We start from the raw sequence: 19953 nt of genomic DNA on the forward strand, positions 1-19953 counted from the left end.
GAAAGTTAGTCAGTAGGGGCTGGTGTCATAGGCCTGTATTTCCAGCCTTCAAGAGGGTGAGACAGATTACAAGTTCAAAGCCTGCCTAGGCTACAGAATGAATTCCAGGTCAGCCCGGGCAACTTAGTAAGACCAACCCGCTCTCAAAATAAATAAATAGGCCTGGGGATGTGGTTCAATGGCATTCTTTGTTTGCTGTGTGTGAGTCCAGGGTACCATCCCCTATACTGTTCCCCCAGAAACAAAACAAAAGAACAAACAGAGAAAGGGCATTTTAGACTGGGAAATACCATATGCCAGATACGCTGCAGCCTTCCATATCAACACGCTCTCTTTAGCCTTTGCAGAGCTTCCTCAGGTCCCTCAGATTTCAGCTTTCACACCTCTGCAAATAAAGGTTAGGCCTTGCGAAGAGTGTCCTTTGGTTTTGTGGAAGATTTTGTTTCCTGGGTAGGTCCATATTAGGGCAGAAAGAACATGGTAGCTTTGGAAAATTAAGTATTTGTAGGGATCTGAGCAGAACTTCCATCTTTTGCCCTAGCTTATAGTCATCCAGAAAATTTTGCATATCATTAATTCACTCAGGTCACCAATGTCCAAGGCATATGGTAGCCCAGATCGTGTGCTATCAGAGAGAGTCCAGCAGAGGGAGACAAAGGCTAAATAAGGTGTGGACCCGGGATTTAGGACTTGCACAGATTTTGAGTAAATGAGGTACAGAACTACTTCATTCAACCTTTCAGCCCGCCCAGTCTTGAATACAAGTCTTCCAAATATGTTAAGGGTAGACTGACTAATGCATTTTCAGCTTTTCAAAAACTGTCTACATGTAACCCCATCCTAAACGGACGTGCCAAGTTTAGTTTGTCCTTGGAAACGGGTGTACACCACCGGCACATGGTGATGAATGGGGACGGAAAAATAGAAGCCAGTGGAACGTGAGTGTAGATCACGCGCCTAGTGGGGGGGGGCAGATTTACTGTTGCCAAATTCAGCTGTCCGTTTCTTCATCCTTCCTCGCCTTCTCTGAGAGGCCACAAACACTTTTAACTGCCAAATTCTCTTTGGCAGGGTGACAGGGTGGCCTCTAGTCACCTGCAGCATTTCCCAGGCCTGTATGTGGCGCTCAAGCTCAGGGACAGCCAAGGTAGGTTCCAGAGCCAGCTCCTGTGACACCCACATAGCCGCCTGAGACTTAGAAGGACGAGATGCTCTGCAAGGCGGGCTGTCCGTTGTCCCTTGGGATTGGGCTCTTGGAAAGCTGGGCGGGACTCCGGCTATGCTATAAAAGAGGCGCGCCGCTGTCCCAGCTGCAGTGCTGAAGGTGGAGCAAGCCCCAGCTGTGAAAGGCAAGTCATCCGTTGTGCTCTTGCAATCAGACCCAGCGAGACTGAAGAAGAAAAGGTCTGATTTCTATATATTCATGTATTTAGTTTTGATAACTGGAAGGCAGAATGGGCATGAAGATGCACCAAAGGCTTGTGCTGATCCGGAACCCTAGATGTGTAAGGAATTAGAGGAACTAGGACCTAGGATTTCAGAGGATCTAGGGAGGGATCCACTGGACTCCAGGAGCCCAAACTCAACTTTTTTCTCTGTGTTGCAGGCAAGCTTCTGTTCGCCGCGCTGAACCCCAGACTAGGAGGATGCGCCTCCTCGGTCGACTCCGCTCCTCGGCTCCTGAGCCCGCCTTCTCCAACGTGCTCACCCCGGGCCGCATCCCAGAGTTTTGCATCCCCCCGCGGCTGCCCGTCCCTTGCGTTCCCGAATCGCCGCTACCGGCCGCCGCACTACCTTGGCGCTGCGCGGCCGAACCCGACCTGTGGCTGCGCACCCCCATCGACTGCGACGATAATGACTTTGACCACACGGGTCACACCGACTGGGACCCGCGCTCACAGGCCGCGCTCTCGCTGCCGCACCTGCCTCGCGCGCGCACCGCCTACGGCTTCTGCGCGCTGCTCGAGAGCCCGCACACGCGCCGAAAGGAGTCGCTCTTCCTCGGCCACCCAGGCGTTCCCCGGCCCGGACTTCGCCACCGCGCGCACACCTACGCGGGACCGCGCCGAGCCTCGGACCCTGCGCGCCCCGCCCCGACTGATCTGAACACTGCCCCACCACCCGCTCCTGTGCCCCGCGTGCGCCGCCTCCTGCGCGCCCCCGATGGGCTGCTGAGCCGCGCGCTGCGGGGCCCTCGGGGTCGGGCGAGCGCGCGCCCCGCGCCTAGTGGCGCCGAGCGCGAGCGCGCTGCCTCCTGCGCGCCCCCGACCCCAACCGGCCCGGATCGTGAACGCCTGCAAGCCGAAGCCAGCGTGGCTCTGGGCCGCGGAGATTGCACGCTGCGCCTGGCCGCCGAGTACTGTCCGCGCAGCGCGTGTCTCCGCCTCCGCCTGCTGCGCGCCGAGGGCCCCGCCGCCGCGCTCGAACCCCGCGCCCTGGGCTGCCGCCTCAGCCTGGTGCTGAGGCCGTCGGGCCAGCAGCGCGCTAGCGTTCTCAGGCGCAGCCGCAAGGCCGCCCTGGACCAGGACTGCTGCTTCGATGGGCTCTCGGAGGAGCAGCTGCGCCGCCTGGCCGTGCGCATCAAGGCTGAGAGCAAGGGCCGCGGGCTGGAGCGTGGACGACCGCTGGGCCAGGGCGAGCTGCTGCTGGGCTCGCTACTGCTGCTCTGAGCCCGGATTCCGTGGGAGAAAGAACACTGACATTTATTTGGCCTTGAGATGCACATACTCTTGGCCCTAGGACATTCAGAGCCTCTTGAACGCTGACAGTGCCCTGGCCCTGGGACACACACACAGCATTTTGTCTTAAGTATACTTTCCCTTTTGTACAAAATAAAAGTTATTTATTTTTCTATTTCTAACCTTACAGTGTTGATGTTTGCTTCATTGGCCTCCACGTTTCTCGTCGCTTTTTGGTAGCAAAAGAAAAAGTAATGGCTTTCTTAAGTCTATTCATAGCACCTGATCCTCTTACAGACCATAAAAACAAAAACAGGTTCTCCCTGAAGTGGAAGCGTGACAAAGAAGGGACGCATTCTCACGTGCTCGCTTTTCCTGTCCCCTTGCTTTGTGTGAACAGAGAGGTTCACATGGCAGAGAGTGAGAGACAGAGAAGAGAGAGAGGGAGGAGAGAGAGAGAGAAAGAGAGAGAGAGAGAGAGAGAGAGAGAGAGAGAGAGAGGAGACAGAGAGAAAGAGAGAGAGAGAGGAGACAGAGAGAGACAGAGAGAGGTCATTCATTGGTAAAGTGCTTGCCGTGCAGACATGACGTCCTGATTTCTGTTCCTGGAACCCATCTTTTAAAAAGTTGGGCTTGTTGGTACATGATTGATAATCCAGCGCGGGAGAGGCAGAGTCAGGCAGATAGATCCCTGAGGTTTGCTGACTTGCCTAGACTCCTTGGTGATCTCCAGATCAGTGGGAGACCCTGTCGCAGAGAGCTAGGTGGATGGCAATGAAGAACACCAAAGTTTCTAACTTGGGCTCTCCAGGCAACTGTGCACACACGATTGGTTATTCTTTCAAAACCATTCCAACAGGACCCATTCCAGTGTTTTACATGGTTAGATGGTGGTGTTCACAACCTCGGTTGCATGCACATATGATCTGGACAAAGGCCCTCCTCCATCACAAGGACATGTTAGTGAGGAGAGAATCCTCTCTGAGAAAAAACAGCGCCCTTTTTGTAAGAGAATTCTTCATAGGTTGCTGGAGCAGAGGGAAAGGAAAGAAGTGGAACCTGGGAAGGATGGCGGGGATGGGCATTCCTTTTGTTTCTTCCTGGCCACTGTAAACAAATTGCTTTTGTGGCCTTCTTCCCATCCAACTGTGTGTTTAAGTTACATGATGCTGAGTTTTACAATAGGATATATATATGTATATATATATATATATGGTTTATTTTTATTATTTTTTGAAATTATGTGTAGGTATGTGTATCTGTGGACATGTGCACCTGAGTGCAGGTGCCAGCGAGACCGGAAGCATTGGATGCCCTGGAGCTGCACCTTCCAGGAGGTTGTGAGCTATCTGACCTGCGTGAAGAGAATGGAACTTAGGTCTTGGACAGAGTGGCAAGTGCTCTTAATCACTGAGCTATCTCCCTGGCCCACCAGGAGTTTCTTAATATGGTTTATTTTCATCTGTTGATTCTTCAAATAGTCTGGAGCTCACCGGAAACTAATTATACCCAAAGGTTTGCCCTTGGTTTACCCACAGTATAGTAGAAAGTCAGACAGACATAGAAACAGATGAGGTCTAGTCTTTGGTTTTCTTCCTGCCCATTGCTGCTTGTCCAAGTGTCCTTTGCTTCATCAGTAAAATATCTGTCTCTGGGGGCTTTGCAAAGAGATGTTTGGACCCCAGTCAGCTCTTGAATGCAGTAACTTATGGCCAGACTTCTCCAGACGACTGGTCTACCCCGTGTTGTCTCACCCAAGTCTTTTAACCCCTTCCTCTGCAATAGGTGTCACACTGAGCACAGAGGGTACAGCTATGAACAAGATAGGCAGGTGGATAGCAAAATAAATAAATAAATAAATAAAAAGGAAGACAAAGAAGGAAGAGGAGGAGGAGGAACCAAAAAGCAAGTTTTATTACTGCAGATTACAGTAACTATCATAAAAACAAGATAAGGAGGGTGACAGAGGCCGTTGGGTCCGGAAAGCAGCAAATGCTTTTAGAGACAAAGTAGCCAGGAATATTTCCCTGAGGTTGAAAAGGGAATGAATCTAAGGAGGGATTAAGTTCAGCATAACTGGCCTCTTACTAGGACATTATAATCCCTTAGCAGGTTGTATTCATAGTTCCAAGCCAGAATTCTTGTTTCTCTCCCAACATCATCTCTCCTAATAAATGAGATAATTACTTTTCTTCTTCTCTTTAAATCTCTGTGTGTGTGTGTGTGTGTGTGCATGTGTGCACACATGTGTATATGTTCATATGTGTGCACTTGCCATGTGAGTCTTAGGAGCCAGTCGTTACCTCCCACCTTATTCGAGACAGGTTCTCTTTGTCTGCCCCTGCACACCCTGGGACAGGTGGCCTGCAAGCTTCTAGGGTTCCACCTTTCTCTGTGTCCCATCTCCACACAGAAGCATTAGGGTTACAGACCTGCGCTACCATATCCAGCTGTATGAGGGTCCTGGTGATCTGAACTCAGGGACTCGGGCTTACACAGCGGGTGAGCATTTTACTTACTGAGACATCTCTCAAGCCCACTATCATTCTTTCTGTCACTCAAGTCAAGTGGAGTTGTCCCTGACTCCTCTGCGTCGTGTTTTACTTCACTCTGATGACGATGTCACCTCTTCACAAAGTCCTAGCTGGTGCCACTGTCTTCATGTGCTAACACCTGCGTTCCTCTTCTCCCCCCCTTCTGTGTGGCACTGTTGCTACCAGAGGTTACACTGGTGTCGATGTTGTTTGCACATTTTTTTTTTCACGACAACATCTGCTTTATTAAATGCAGAAACTTGTTTTACATATTCATTGCTCTGTCTCAGATGCCTAAGGCCAAGTACAGCATATAGTAGATATTCAATAAATAGTGCCCAAACAGAGTGTGGAAAGACAGAATAAACAGAAAGAGTAACTCTAAGTCAGGCAACATTCAAGAATTTAATAAGGGAGATGCCCACGGCATAGAAGACAGCAAACTGGCAGCCGGCGTCAGTGTGAATCTCAAACCAGAAAAGAAAGGGATGCCCATGTGGTTGAGAATGGAGGGTGGAAGCTTGGACAAGAACTCCAAATGACTGTTGAGGCCAAGCAAAGTGTGTCAGGGTCAGACATCCCCCAGTGGGGCCACGCGAGGCCACTGTGTAAAGATGTGACGGTGACGTTTAAGTTGCAATGAGACCCCAGGATGCTGGCGATGTCTTAACGGTGAGATGTCCCCTGAGGGAAGCTACATGCAGAGAATGGATCAAGTCCAAGAGAGCGCCTTTGTGTGCTGCAGGGGACAAGAGCTGGAGGGGTGGGGCCACCCAAGCCTTTTTCGAGCGCAAATGATTCCTGAGGCTCAGCCTCAGGTACCTGACATGGACCTTTGGGACTCCATGTTTGCCCCGCTGGGTTTCTGCTATGCTGAGTCTGACCTTTCCTTTCTGTGCCTATATTTCTACCTTTGGAAACAGTACCTATATGTTCTGTCCTATTGCATCTTGGAAACTGGTGATTAAAAATGCTTTATTAGATTTAAACATTTTTATTTTGTGTTCAAGTATGTGGGTATATATGTGTATACGGGAAGTCACAGCATGTCTGTGGAGATCAGAGGATAACTTAGAGGAGTCTGTTCTCTCCTTCCATGATGTTGGTTCTAGGAATCAAACTCAGTCATCAGGCTTGGCAGTAGGCACTTTTACCACTGGGCCATCTCTCTGATCCCTATAATTTGATTTTTGATGTTGTAGGGGCTCACAGTTAAGAGATTATCTGAGTCTCAGAAGTGATTACACTTGCACTTTTTTTTGAGATAAAGTTTCTCTGTAGCTTTGGTGCCTGTCCTGGAACTAGCTCTTGTAGACCAGGCTGGCCTCGAACTCCCAGAGATCTGCCTGCCTCTGCCTCCCGAGTGCTGGGATTAAATGTATGTGCCACCACCACCAGGCATACGTGTACTTTTTTATAGTGTTGCCATGGTTAAAGATGAAGGAGACTCTTAAAGTTGGACTGAACGAATTTGAAGTATGAGATGACCATGAGCCAAGGCAAGGTATGGAAAATTAAGACTTGAAAGCAATGTTTAGATGTCAAGTTGATAATGGGTGGACTTATTTATTTTGTTTTCTGGTTTTTGTTTTGTTTTGCTTGTTTTTTGAAATAGGACTTCTCTGTGTAGCCCTGGCTGTCCTAGGACTCGCTCTGTAGAACAGGCTAGCTTCAGACTCAGATTTGTTTGTTCTGCCTCCTGAATGCTGGGATTAAAGGTGTGCATCACCGCTGCCTGGCAAGGGGTGGACTTAGATGGTTAATACTGATTGCCAATTTGACAAAATCTAGAATCACCTGGGAGACAACACTCTGGGCATGTCTGAGAGGAAATATCTAGATTATTACATTGAGGTTAAAAAAAAAAAAAACCCGACCCTAACTGTAAGAAAACATTATTTCATGGACTAGGCTCCCAAAGTGAATAAAAAGGGAAAGCAAACGGAACATTAATATCCACCTCTCTCTCTCTGATTCCTGACCACGGATGCAGTGTGACCTGCGGGCTTCCACGCTGCTGCCGTGTCTTCTCCACCACAGTGGGCTGTCTCGGGAGCCTGTGAGCCCCCTTCCCTTCCTTCAAAGGCTGCTGCCAGTCATTTTCTCACAGCCAGGAGGATAGAAACTAACAACAGAGCACACACGGCATTTCCTGCAAACGAGCTGTAATTTTATAGAACAGCTTCATGAACATCTGTGATTCTAGCCTCAAGTCTGTACAAAGGGCAGCCCACTGGGGATGTGTCTGGGTGACTGCACTAAATGACATAATCACAAAGAATTGCATCTTTCCACTCGACTGGTGGCAGACCTGCCATGTTCCAAGCAAAAGAACAGCTCAGCTGATGTGTGCTTCCCAAACGCAACCATCAGCGCGAAGAGTTGGCGTCACCTACACACGGCCTCGCTCTGAGACCACATCTCCACGGACCAGATGCCAGCGGAGGAAACCACATTTTATTTTGCAAAGATGGAGTAGGATTTATTTTTACAAATTCGTAGCAGTTTCCCATCTCAAAAAGAAGCAATGATTTCTATTTCTATCTGTCAGGAGATGGTGCCTGTGTTTATCAGAACTGTCCATGCAAAACCCCGAGCCTCCATCTTTCTCTCTTGGCTACCTGGACTAGAGACCCCACACCTTCCCTTTACCCAGTCAGCACCAGTTGTGTTCTTCACTATTGCCATTTTGTCTTATTTGTGTGTGTGTGTGTGTGTGTGTGTGATATCTGTGCACATATTGATGTGTATGGACGTGATGTCATGCATGTGCATGCCGTGACCAGAGTACACCTGGTGTCTTTTCCACTCTCCATCTTATCTTAATTCTATTTTTAGATGGGCCAGGATTTTAGGACATTTGCTGAACAGAACAAAGACTTCCTGTGTGCCTGTCTCCCTGACTTTCCGAATGGAAACCCTTTCGACATCTGTTTCTACCATCGTCGTTATCTATATCTAATCTAGCATTTAAAAAGAGCTGGAATTGAGCAATCCCCAGACTCCCTGGTCTTCCTAACCTGCGATGTGCTCTGACCCAGTTTAACCCTCCAGATGTGAAGGTTGTGGAATTGGCTGCAGCAGGAACAGGCGGAGGTGGGTTGTGGAGGAAGAGTGGGGTGGTAGACCAGAGAGGATAATAAATAAAGAACTGTGCTTATCTCACGGTTTCCTCGGGTAGCCTGAAGTAGTACAGTTCTGACCGGTCAAGTGGATGACAGCTTACTCTGAGATATGAGCGCTATAACCTACAAGAAATCAAATCTTACTCCCTGGATTCCAAATGGGAAATAGTTAGTGTCTGGCATTGTTTGTTTGTTAACTCATGCTTGCTTAGAAAGGGACAGACACAAATGACAGGAGTGAGGGTGACTTTAAGAGCTCTGACTAGAACACGAGCTGTGGCTGGTTTCTGTGTAAACGGTGACAGGAAAGCCCAAACAGTGTAATCAGTTCTAATCTTTGTGTTTCCATCCAGCATGCCAAGGCCATGGTCACAGTGTTATTTCATTTCCAATGGAAGGAAATGAAGGGAAAGAAATGGGTGCAAGAAGCAATGGGGACACAATAGGACAAGAGGGCTTCCTGAGGGTCTCCTGCCCCATGTGGGGCTGTGCTTGTCCCTGGGTGGTGACCACTGTCTGCTTCTTCTGCTTCTGAAAGGGAGAGAAAGTTTATGGACAGATGACCAGGAGCGTAATGGGAGACCAGGAGGATACTCAATACAAGCATGGGATCTGAGTTCAGATTCCCAGCACCCACATAAAAATACAGGCATGCTGACCCACTCCTGTAATCCCAACACTAGGGAGGTGGAGAGAGGAGGATCTCTGGAGCTCACTGCCCAGGCAACCTAGTTGAACTGATGAGCCTGTCTCAAAAAAATAAGGCAGATAGCAACAGAAGAAGACACCTGACATTGACCTCTGGCACATACAGAGGCATGAGTGCACATGCCCACACATGAGCATGAACTTGTCTGTGTGTGCGCGCGCACACACACACACACACACACAGTGGAAGGCTTATGGGACATAACTCCTTGTAGCCTTCATAAAACATAAAGTCCTAGGATGAAAAAGCAGTGTCCCCAGGACCAGAGAATCGGAACAATGACTACAGGGGCTGATGTAGCAATGGCAGTAACTGGAACTGATACTCAGGGCTCCTCACCCCACCCTACTCCCACCCATCCTCCTGCCTTTCTCCTCTGCAATGTTCCTGGTGGGTCCCTTGGACCCTTTCCCCAGAGATTGGCTCTGCTTAAGGGATGCTTTCCTGTGGCACATTTTAAGAGCACTGTGAGGAAGGATGACACAGGTGGTGGACTTGATTATCATGGGATGGGGGAAGGGGAGGGCGAATCCAGGAATCTAGATCAGCTGAGCACATGGGCAGGACAGACAGAGTGGTGTGACGGTCCCTTGCTTATGTTTTGCTTTGAAAGTCACAGAAAAGATTCAGGAGGCGTAATGTTTTAACTGGGCTAGTTTCCAAATGCATCACACACACACACACACACACACACACACAGAGAGAGAGAGAGAGAGAGAGAGAGAGAGAGAGAGAGCGCTGTTTCCATAAGCAAACAGAGAACTGAACAGACACAAATGACTCTATTCATGCACCTTCCTGACAGGCTGTGCCGTTTCTCTTCAGCTGTCAATCACCAATGTTTGCACAAACTTTAGCTTTCACTGACTTGCCCTACTTCCTTCCGTTCCCTAAGCCAATAATGCTCCCTAATTCCTTGACTTACACAAGCAAGGTCTAAGATTCAAGGGTTTAAAGCAGCGCCCAGTAGTTCCAAACTATGTGTTTGCTTTCTTTAGTGATCTCCTATTTACAGGCAGACAGAGAACCATCGGATTCTCTGGACTCAACTGAGCCCTGCTCACCTGAAACCCATGCGACTTCACCGGTTTCCTTAAGTTGTACCTCCGCGCTAGTAACAACAATAGACCACTCAGAGTGGCATTAAGAATCAGGTATAATCCTCACAAACAAAATGGGACACCGTATGCCATCTATGTTTGCTCTTTCCTTACTTGTGTCAAAGATGCCATTGCCATACTTCACGGAACCCCGAATAGCAACCCGAGTCTGATCCTAAGAATTTGTTAGCGCGTATATCGTGAGAATCGCCTTAAGACACATTGGCTTTCAGGGATGGCCTGTTTGGAGGGGAACTTTAATATTTCATGGGTTGTTTGAATGTAATGAAAGTTACCTGAATTTTCATTGTGAAACGCAGCCCGCTTTGTTGGTCTGTCTTCACCCATTGGAGCTGATTTCCTTGTCTTGCTTGGCTGGCCACTGCACTGCCGGCACTCAGAATAGTGCCTGGCGCTCAGCCACAAAACACTTCCTCACGAAGACCTGTGTCACTAGATCCTTTCCGTTCAGCCACTTGCCTCCTTTGAGGAGGTAGGGAAACAGAAGCTACATATGCAGATCTGAATATCTTTGCTTTTAGAGTCACTAAAAATAACACCATAAACCTGCCCCTAGTCCACATGATGTAGGAGAAACTTGAAGGAATAGAATTGATGTTATAGATGATTTACTGATAGATTCGCTTAGGAGACATTCAGTCATACAAAGTAGCAGTTAGCTGAAGGAGCGCTGCCTCCACGAAACCCTATGATAAGTAATTTGCTACCCAGGCCTGTTAGAGACAAGCACAGTTTAGGATGCTAAGATGTAAATGTTTGTTCACCAGGATTGACCAAACATTAGATTTCATCCCCATCACGAAGGAGGCAACCCCAATTTACAACCAGCTGTTAAGCCCCCTTTTCTATCAGAGAATATGCCTCTAAGGCCGTGATTCTCAACCTTCTTAATGTTGCGATCCTTTAATACAATTCCAGGTACTTGTATATGGGCGTATCTGCGCATGGGCGGACCCTCTGGGAGATGGCTAGAAGAACAGTGTCTCAGTTCCATCAGAAATATGCTCTTGGGTGATCCTTTTGAGGGTCGTGACCCACAGGTTGAGAATTACTGCTCTAAGGGGCTTATGGGGGGGCAGGGCAGGGTGACAATCCTTGTTCATTTCTGACCTGCTATAAAACCTCCTGGTCCTCTTCTTAAGAAAAGCAAGTGGGCAAGATGACCCTGGGTAACAGCTATCCAAAAAGAACATCATTGGTGTGCTTAAAATAATTCTGGCAAGCTGCAGTATCTACGCTGTATAAACCTCCCATCTCTGTGTGTGGCCAGACTGACAGTCTCTAGTCTCTGTTTAAATTACTCAAAGTGTAGCCTGGAGCCAGGACCTGAGAGAGATTTAAGGTTGACAGTGTATGTGGAAGGCATACACCTGAGATGGATATAAGTTGGTTAAATCTTTTGTCCTCGACATCTCCTCTTTGGGCATTAGCCAGAGCTGTACTTGGTGCTGTTATTATAGATGTGTTTCCCTTATTTGACTTGAGTATATGGAGTGAATTCTCACCCTGGGGGCATATTTATGCATCATAGGTGCATGTGATATTCAATAAATATATACACTGGATGGTATTTAAATCAGAGCAAATAGATTTGTCTCCTTAAACATTTGCCATTTCCTTGTGGTGAAAATGCCTAGAATATTTTTTCTTCCTTTTAAAAACACTCTGGTTTTTTTCTTTCTCTCTCCTCCAGCCCAGCAAGATGCCCAAGGGAAAGAAGGCCAAGGGGAAGAAGGTGGCCCCGGCCCCCGCCGTCATGAAGAAGCAGGAGGCGAAGAAGGTGGTGAATCCTTTGTTTGAGAAGAGGCCTAAGAACTTTGGCATTGGGCAGGACATCCAGCCCAAGAGAGATCTCACACGCTTCGTCAAATGGCCCCGCTACATCAGGCTGCAGCGGCAGAGGGCCATCCTCTATAAGCGGCTCAAAGTTCCTCCTGCCATTAACCAGTTCACCCAGGCCCTGGACCGGCAAACAGCTACCCAGTTGCTTAAACTTGCCCACAAGTACAGGCCAGAGACCAAGCAGGAGAAGAAGCAAAGGCTGCTGGCCCGTGCTGAGAAGAAAGCTGCTGGCAAAGGGGATGTGCCAACTAAGAGACCACCTGTCCTTCGAGCGGGCGTCAATACAGTCACCACTTTGGTAGAGAACAAGAAGGCTCAGCTGGTGGTGATTGCCCACGATGTAGACCCCATTGAGCTGGTGGTCTTCCTGCCCGCCCTGTGTCGGAAGATGGGGGTCCCCTACTGCATCATCAAGGGAAAGGCCAGGCTGGGGCGGTTGGTCCATAGGAAGACGTGCACCACTGTTGCCTTCACACAAGTTAACTCGGAAGACAAGGGTGCTCTGGCCAAGCTGGTGGAAGCTATTAGGACCAACTACAACGACAGATATGATGAGATCCGCCGCCACTGGGGAGGCAACGTCCTGGGTCCTAAATCTGTGGCTCGAATTGCCAAGCTGGAAAAGGCAAAGGCCAAAGAACTCGCCACTAAACTGGGTTAAATGTACTGCTGAGTTTTCTGTACATAAACATAATTACAAAACTTAAAAAAAAAATAAAAACACTCTGTACCCAGAACTAATGAGATGACTCAGTGGGCAAAGGCAATTTTGCCAGATTTGATGATCTGAGTTTGAACCCCAGAACTCACATGGTCGAAGAAGGGAACTGACACCTTCAAACTATCCTGGACTTTCATATTTGTGCTAGGATATGCATGCGTTTTAATAAATACTCCCAGTATCTAATAGCTGTGTGTAGCCACCCAAGTATACATAATATCCCCAGTCTTATTCCTCTCTAACTATAACTTAGTATCCAATGATTAACCTTTCGTGTCCTTCATTTCTCCAGTATCTGCTAGTCACCATTCTATCCTCAAATTCTATTGGGTCATTTTTCTAGATTCCACAAATGAGTGAGACATTACATTAATGGTCATGCTGCATTTGGCTTGTTTTCCTTAAAGCAACAATTCTCAAACAGTGGGTCGTGACCCCCAAAAGGGTTTGCGTGAGACCATTGGAAAACACATATTTCCAGTGGGCTTAGGAACTGAGACACCACTACCTCTATCTATCTCCAGGCAGGTCTACCCAGATTCAGAGATGCCCACATCTGAGTACCTGGGACTGTATTAAAGGGTCACAGCATTAGCAAGGCTGGGAACCAATGACTTAAAGTAGTGATCACCATAGTTCCACCCAAATTGTCACAAATACCAGACTTCCTCCATTTTTATAGCTGAGTAGTATTACATGAGATTATAGCATATTTTCTTTATCCATTCATGGGTTGATAAGCAGACATTAAGGTTGATTCCAGTTCTTGGCAATTGTGGACAGACATAATTCCCTCTGGATTTCTGGTTACATTGACAATCACACCTAATACAAATAAATGAAAGTTCTTCTTGGGATCACATGGGAGGAAAACAATAGTTAAAGAACGGTACCAGCCTGTGGACTTCAGAGTATTGCATGCCCGGTACACCGGCAGACACAAGGAAGCAATGTAAAGTCCCTTTATGCTAGCCTGAGAGGGGCCTCGCAAGTTCTTGAGCATGAGTTAGTCTATCCATCTGAGTCTATCATTGGAACAATGAAGAACCACAAAAGAGCATCCTCAGAGGCTGCTACAGGGCATGAGCATCAACAGTGAGACAAGTTCATGTGGGTAGGGATGAAGATCACTGGGTTACTGCTCAGAAAAGCCTAGCCTTGACCATGGTGGTTGGTCCAGACGTGGCTCCTGGAAAGAGGTGTGGAAAATACTGAACAGAGTTTAAATCCTTATCTCTCAGGCTAGGAATGTGGTTCAGTTGGTAGAGTGCTTGCCTAACATGCACAAGGCTCTGGGTTCAAGCCGAGCATTACACAAGCAGGAGTGGTGGTGCACACCTCTCATCACAGCACTTGTAGGTGAAAAGAACGAACAGCAGGAGTTCAAGGCCAGCCCAGGGCTCCATGCGACCCTGTTTCAAAAGCAAAAGTGAAAAAATTCTGAGTTCTCTTTGTTTAAATATGAGATTACTGAGTTACCCAAAACACAAATGCACACTTTGTTCAGGAATCCTCCTAGACAAATGGCTTTTGTGATATTTAAAATCAAGTACCGAAGACCACAAGATGTTGAAAATGATAAAGGTATAAAATGAAGTTAAAACATCTGCTCTGAAAACCCCTTGTGACTTGATTTGGTCTGGCCAGTGCCAACTCTCAGTCAGTTCGATGCAGATTATCAGAAATGCAGCTGCTTGTTGGAATGACAGCTGGCTTGAACTTGGATCAAAGTTGTCAGAGTTTTGAGAAGCAGGGGCTGACACGGGATGTGCAGGGCCAGGTTGCACAGGCCAGGGTCTGACTTAGTTTCTGATGCGGTATTAGGACTCTGAAAGAAAAAGACTTTCACGTTCAAGTTTAAGCATATCTGTGATGCTCACTTTGGGTCTCAATGGCTACTGGTTTTCCTTGGTCCTCCAAGACACTATAAGACATGGTTCAGCTGTTTGTAGATCATACCAACTGGGAATCTGGGTTGAGGGGAATGGAAATTTAGGAAAATAAGTTAGTGTTTTAACTTAAATAATTTTAACTTAAATAAGTCGGTTAGATAATAGGGAGAAATTCTATGTCTTAGAGTGGATAAACAAAATTTAAGAAATGAGACTTAAGAAATAACCTGGGTGCTCTTGAGAGAATCTAGGGACCACTGGTACAAACTGAATCGCCAAGGATGGGGAGACGGCTCAGCTGGTAAACTGATTATCACACACATATGAGAACCTGAGTTTGGTCCTCAGAACCCATGTAAAAAGCTAGGCATGGTGTGGTATATGAATATAATCCCAATGCTGGTCAGGCAGAGACAGGAGCCTCCCTACAGCTTACTGGCCAGCCAACCTCACTGAGCTGCTTAACACCAGATTCAATGAGAGATGCTGCCTCAAAACAAAACAAAGAAGGACAAAGAATGACCAGTAAAATTACTCAGTGTTGACTTCTCATGTTTCCATGTCTGTGCAGCACACACACACAGACACAGACACACACAGACAGACACACACACACACACAGAGAGAGAGAGAGAGAGAGAGAGAGAGAGAGAGAGAGAGAGAGACCATAGACACACACTCAAGCACACGGACAAACAGACAGACACATGGGCACAGAAGATTGGTCATCATCCCTGAGGCTAAATTAGTTGCTATGTAGACTTGATTCTAAATGCCATGACAGATGGCAGGCCTGAAATTCTTCACTTCTGGTCAAGGTGTGACTTTAGAACTAGGAGTCAGGCTGAGCCTGCTGGAGCACCACCACACCTCCACAGCTTAGGTTGGGAAGCAGGCTTAGCCTATGAGATTTGTTAGTACCTGCTGACTTTAATTGCATTGTAACTACGGTAAGAGTCCCACCCCCATGTCTGTCTGTCTATCACCCCATGAGACTGAAGGGCAGAGCATGCAATTTATTACTCTCCAGCAAGAATAACAATTTATCCTTTAGTATAGCATGGGTTGGTTCTCTCAAATTCCAAATAAATAAATAAATAAATAAATGATTAGAAAAAGTTCTTTCGAGTTAGTTTGCTACACAAGAAGTTACTTTTCAGGTTTCCTGCATGGCAAATGTTGAGGGAATCATCAGAGAGCTAGAAGTAGAGTCTGGACCCCATTAGGGAGGGGAAATGCCCAGGATGGGCTATGCTGTCAAGTCAAGGGGGTGGAAGGAAAACAAGTTGTCTCTGTTCTTCCCTGCCATGGACCCTCACGGAAGGATGGAAAGATGGGTCATCCTCCAGGCTCTGCCTGCTGCTCAGACCACTGACATTTATAGCTACGATGCATGTGGCTTCATTTCAAGTCATCCTCAGCAACGATTCCTCTTTGCTGTTTCTAGAAACCCTGCACTCCAGGACACAAGCCCTTCCCTCCAGGCCATCTCATCAGCCCCTGAGCTCTTCCACTGTAAATGTCTATGGTAAGGCCTCAGGTCTCCTTTGTCACTCTATGGGGATGCTGTCATCTTGACTGGATGCAAAGATTCAGAGAGCCCAGGGAACTGGAGTACTTCCCTTTGTTCGTGGGAAGGGAGGAGAATGTGGAGCTGGTCTCTCCTCTGAAACGCAGCTAGAGCCGTGCCAGCTGGAGGACATGGGGAGGAGTCACTGGGCACCCGTGTGGTAGACAGGTGCAGAAGGAAGCAGAAAACGGGTGTGAGTCTGAAGGAAAGCCTGATGACTGGCCAGAACTGGGGTAAAGGCTTCAGTACTTTTCTATTGCTATGACAAAACACCATGACCAAGGCAACTTAGAAAACGTTTCATTGGCTTGTGGTTTTAGAGGGTTAGAGTCCACAATGTCAGAGTAAAGGCATGGTGACGGGGACAGCCGAGGGAACACATCTTGATCCACAAACAAGAGGCAAAGAGAGAGGCACATTGGGAATGATGTGAGCCTTGAAATCTCAAAGGCTTCCTCAGCCCAGAGACAAACTTTCTCCAACAACGCCAAGCCTCCTAATCTTTCCCAACAGTTCCTCCAACTGGGGGCCAAGTACTCAAACGTATGAGCCTATGGGGGCCGTTCTCATTCAAACCACCACACTCAGAAGGGAGTGGTGTTGGCTCCGTTCCAAGGTGTGAGATCCAGAGAGACACCCAAGCTCAGGAAGATCACAGACCACTTGAAACAGGTGGAGAAAATCCACACTCCAGCGCAGGAATCAAAGTAGTTTTGAACCTGCTCAGTTCTTCTTCTCTGGAGTCTCCATGATATTCCAGGGACAGCATGGTGTGGCAATATGGAAAGGGGTCTAGCCAGGACTAAAGGGGCTTGGATCTTCACTAAGGGGCCATTGAACTCTCAGAGCCCAAGTCTGCTTATTTATAAAATAGACTAGTAACCACACCTGGATGACCCTATAAGAAATGGATAAAATAGTGTTATTAAAGCTATTTTCTTTTTATTTCTTCTTACTATGTTGCCCACGCTGTCCTTGAACTCCAGATTCTCCTGCCTCCATCTCCTCAGTGCTGAGATTATAGATGTGCACATCTGTGCTAAATAAAGGCATTTTTAGAGAGACTCAAGGACCAGAACAATCATTTAAAAGAAGAGTTTTAATTATTGATTTCCCTAATGATAGGAGAGTCTGCTATGCATGAATATTATGTATAAAACATTATTTACTTATTTTTCATTATTTAAGATAGAGTCACGTGTGTTTCAGGCTGACCTCAGATCCTGTTGCCACCACCTGGGATAGAATATTGATGTTTTAAATGTATTTCGTGTGCTGTTTAGGTTTTCTCTTTTGTGGCAGATAATACTAGAGACCTCTCTGGGCAAGTCTAAAAAGCTAAGGGAAGTCATGGTGAAATGGCTGAGGGACTGAGCAGAGCCCGGTTCTTGATAAGGTATTTACATTTCCACTTGTTGGTGCTGAGAATAAACACTAATGCTGGTGTGGATCTGGGGAGGCACAGGTTCTAACAGGAAAAAGGCTGGCCAACGCCTGATAAAAAGGTATGTAAAGCCACGTTTCTCCTTCTTCCGAGAAAGAGGGCTCTGTTGCTACAGGTTGCTATTGATTTTTTTAACCAAGAACATTGATAACCCTATCACAATTCCACCTCTTTTTAACCATTTTGAAAACATTATCTTTGTGTGCGCGCGCGCGTGTGTGTGTGTGTGTGTGTGTGTGTGTCTATGTGTGTGTGTGTGTGTGTGTAGGGATGAGGGTGTTGTCATGTGCCTACAGGTACAATGTGTGTGGGGGCATGAGTTTAGAGGTCATAGGTCAATGTTGGTTATCTTCTATCACTTTCTAACATTAAAAGATTTATTTGTTCTTATTTTATATGTATGTGTGTGTTGTCTGCATGTGTACATGCACACTGTGTGAGTACAGAGCCTGCAGATGACAGAAAAAGGTGTTGGGTCTCCTGGAACCCGAGTTCAGGAGAATTGCAAGCCATCGTGTGGGTGCTGAGAACTGAACCCTTTCTGGGAGAGATAACCACTGAACCATCTCTTCAGCCCTTGGTACCATGTTTTCTGAGAGAGGATCTCTCCCTGGGACCTGTAGGCCATGGATCAGGCTAGACTCTCTAGCCAGAGCTAGCTAGGGGAATGATCTGGTCACTGAAAGGCTTGCTGTGCATGCATTGGAGCCTGGGTTCAGTTCCCAGCAGCTATTTTAAGAAGTCGGTTGTGGACATGTTTCTGTTGTCCCAGGAATTGGAAAGTGAAGAAGGAGGATCTCTGGGACTGACTGGGCAGCCAGTCTAGCCCAATCAGTGAGCTCCCAGTTCCAAGAGAAACTCTGTCTCAAAGAATAAGGTGGAGAAACAACTGAAGATATCTGATGTTGACTTCTGGCCTACATACCCTACACACTCACACACACAAACACATGCACACATGAACACCCAATACACTTACACACACTTATACACACTTACACAAACACACACTTATGCACACAAATACATACAAATACACACAAACACAATACTTACACAAACACACACTTTTACACACTTTCAAAAAAGTAGCTTTGTGGTTCACTCACCTCTTGCTGCCACTATTGTAATAAAGTGGAAGAAAAAGTTCTCACACAAATGATAATTTAAGGGCTTACAAGGCAGACCTCGCATGTAGCTCAGCTGGTGGAGTGCTTGCATACATGAAGACTTGGGTTTCAGGCCCCAAGTTAGAGGTAGGAAGGTCCAGAGTTCAAGGTCATCTTTGTCTACATAATGAGTTCAATACCAGCTTGGGCTGCAGAAAAGTGTGTGCGTGTGCGTATGCGCGTGTGTGTGTGTGTGTGTGTGTGTGTGTGTGTGTATGTGTGTGTGTGTGTGTGAGAGAGAGAGAGAGAGAGAGAGAGAGAGAATTAAGAATCTCATGTCCTTCGTCTCCATCCTTGTTCAGACTAACAACCTAATGGTTTCCGTTGAATAAACACTGTTTTTAAAGCTGTATCAAGAAGGATCAGAGTGTGTCTGGAATAATGTACAGTAAAAGGAGCCAAGAGGAGAGTCTGTCCTCTGACTCACTGAAATCTAATGAATGGAGTTGGCCACACAGCAGCACATTGCCTTCCAGGCCAGGAGGATCACAGTACCATCTGCTTAGCACTGACCGTCAGCCCTAACTTTGTGCTAGTTTGAGTCTCCCCTCGGTTGTGGAATATTTGTACCCTTTGGCAAGGTGTATTGCTGTGATTGGTGTAATAAAAAGCTGAATGGCCAACAGTGAGGCAGGAGATATAGGCGGGCCTTCCAGGCAGAGAGAGGAAGAGGAGGAGGGATAATTGAGGTGCACAGGAGATACCATTGAGACTCAGAGGCAGTTGGACATACAGAATGAAAGACAGGTAAAAAGCCACATGGTAAAACATAGATTAATAGAAGCAGGTTAATTTAAGTTATAAGAGCCAGTGGGACAAGCCTAAACTAATGGCCAAGCTTTCATAATTAATAAGTCTCCGTGTTGCTATTTGTGAGATGAGGGCCCAAAGAAAAGTCTGACTACACCCCTCCCTCTTCACGCCAAGACATTGGTTGGACCTTCTCTCTCAAGATGACCTTCACACTGTGTCTTAGCGCCTGAGCCCCCTGTGGCTCTGGCAGGCCTCGCTGTGCCTCTGTCTAACCTCTTTCATGTACCCTGGTCCTACTGGGGCTGACCCAGGGAGCTGTAAAATGATTGAGATCAGCAGAACCCTCTGCCCCAGGTGCCCGAAATAGCACTTTATCTTCATGTCTTTCCTACTCA

The 19953-nt window shown here is 47.1% G+C and overlaps 2 protein-coding genes across 2 annotated transcripts; both read left to right on the forward strand.

Annotated features, from left to right (window-relative positions):
- Positions 1 to 1646: 1646 nt before the first annotated feature.
- Positions 1647 to 2669, forward strand: LOC119808776 (C2 calcium-dependent domain-containing protein 4A-like). Its single transcript, XM_038321203.1, has one exon. The coding sequence runs from the start codon at positions 1647 to 1649 to the stop codon at positions 2667 to 2669; it is 1023 nt and encodes a 340-aa protein (XP_038177131.1).
- A 9194-nt stretch (positions 2670 to 11863) lies between these two features.
- LOC119809925 (60S ribosomal protein L7a-like) lies at positions 11864 to 12683 on the forward strand. Its single transcript, XM_038323156.1, has one exon. The coding sequence runs from the start codon at positions 11870 to 11872 to the stop codon at positions 12668 to 12670; it is 801 nt and encodes a 266-aa protein (XP_038179084.1). The 5' UTR covers positions 11864 to 11869; the 3' UTR covers positions 12671 to 12683.
- Positions 12684 to 19953: the final 7270 nt, after the last annotated feature.

Source organism: Arvicola amphibius, chromosome 3, assembly GCF_903992535.2.
Source record: "Arvicola amphibius chromosome 3, mArvAmp1.2, whole genome shotgun sequence".
NCBI classification, from domain to species: Eukaryota; Metazoa; Chordata; class Mammalia; order Rodentia; family Cricetidae; genus Arvicola; species Arvicola amphibius.

Coding starts and splice junctions, on each gene's coding strand:
- LOC119808776 (XM_038321203.1), top strand. CDS start 1,647: ATGCGCCTCCTCGGTCGACTCCGCTCCTCGGCTCCTGAGCCCGCCTTC.
- LOC119809925 (XM_038323156.1), top strand. CDS start 11,870: ATGCCCAAGGGAAAGAAGGCCAAGGGGAAGAAGGTGGCCCCGGCCCCC.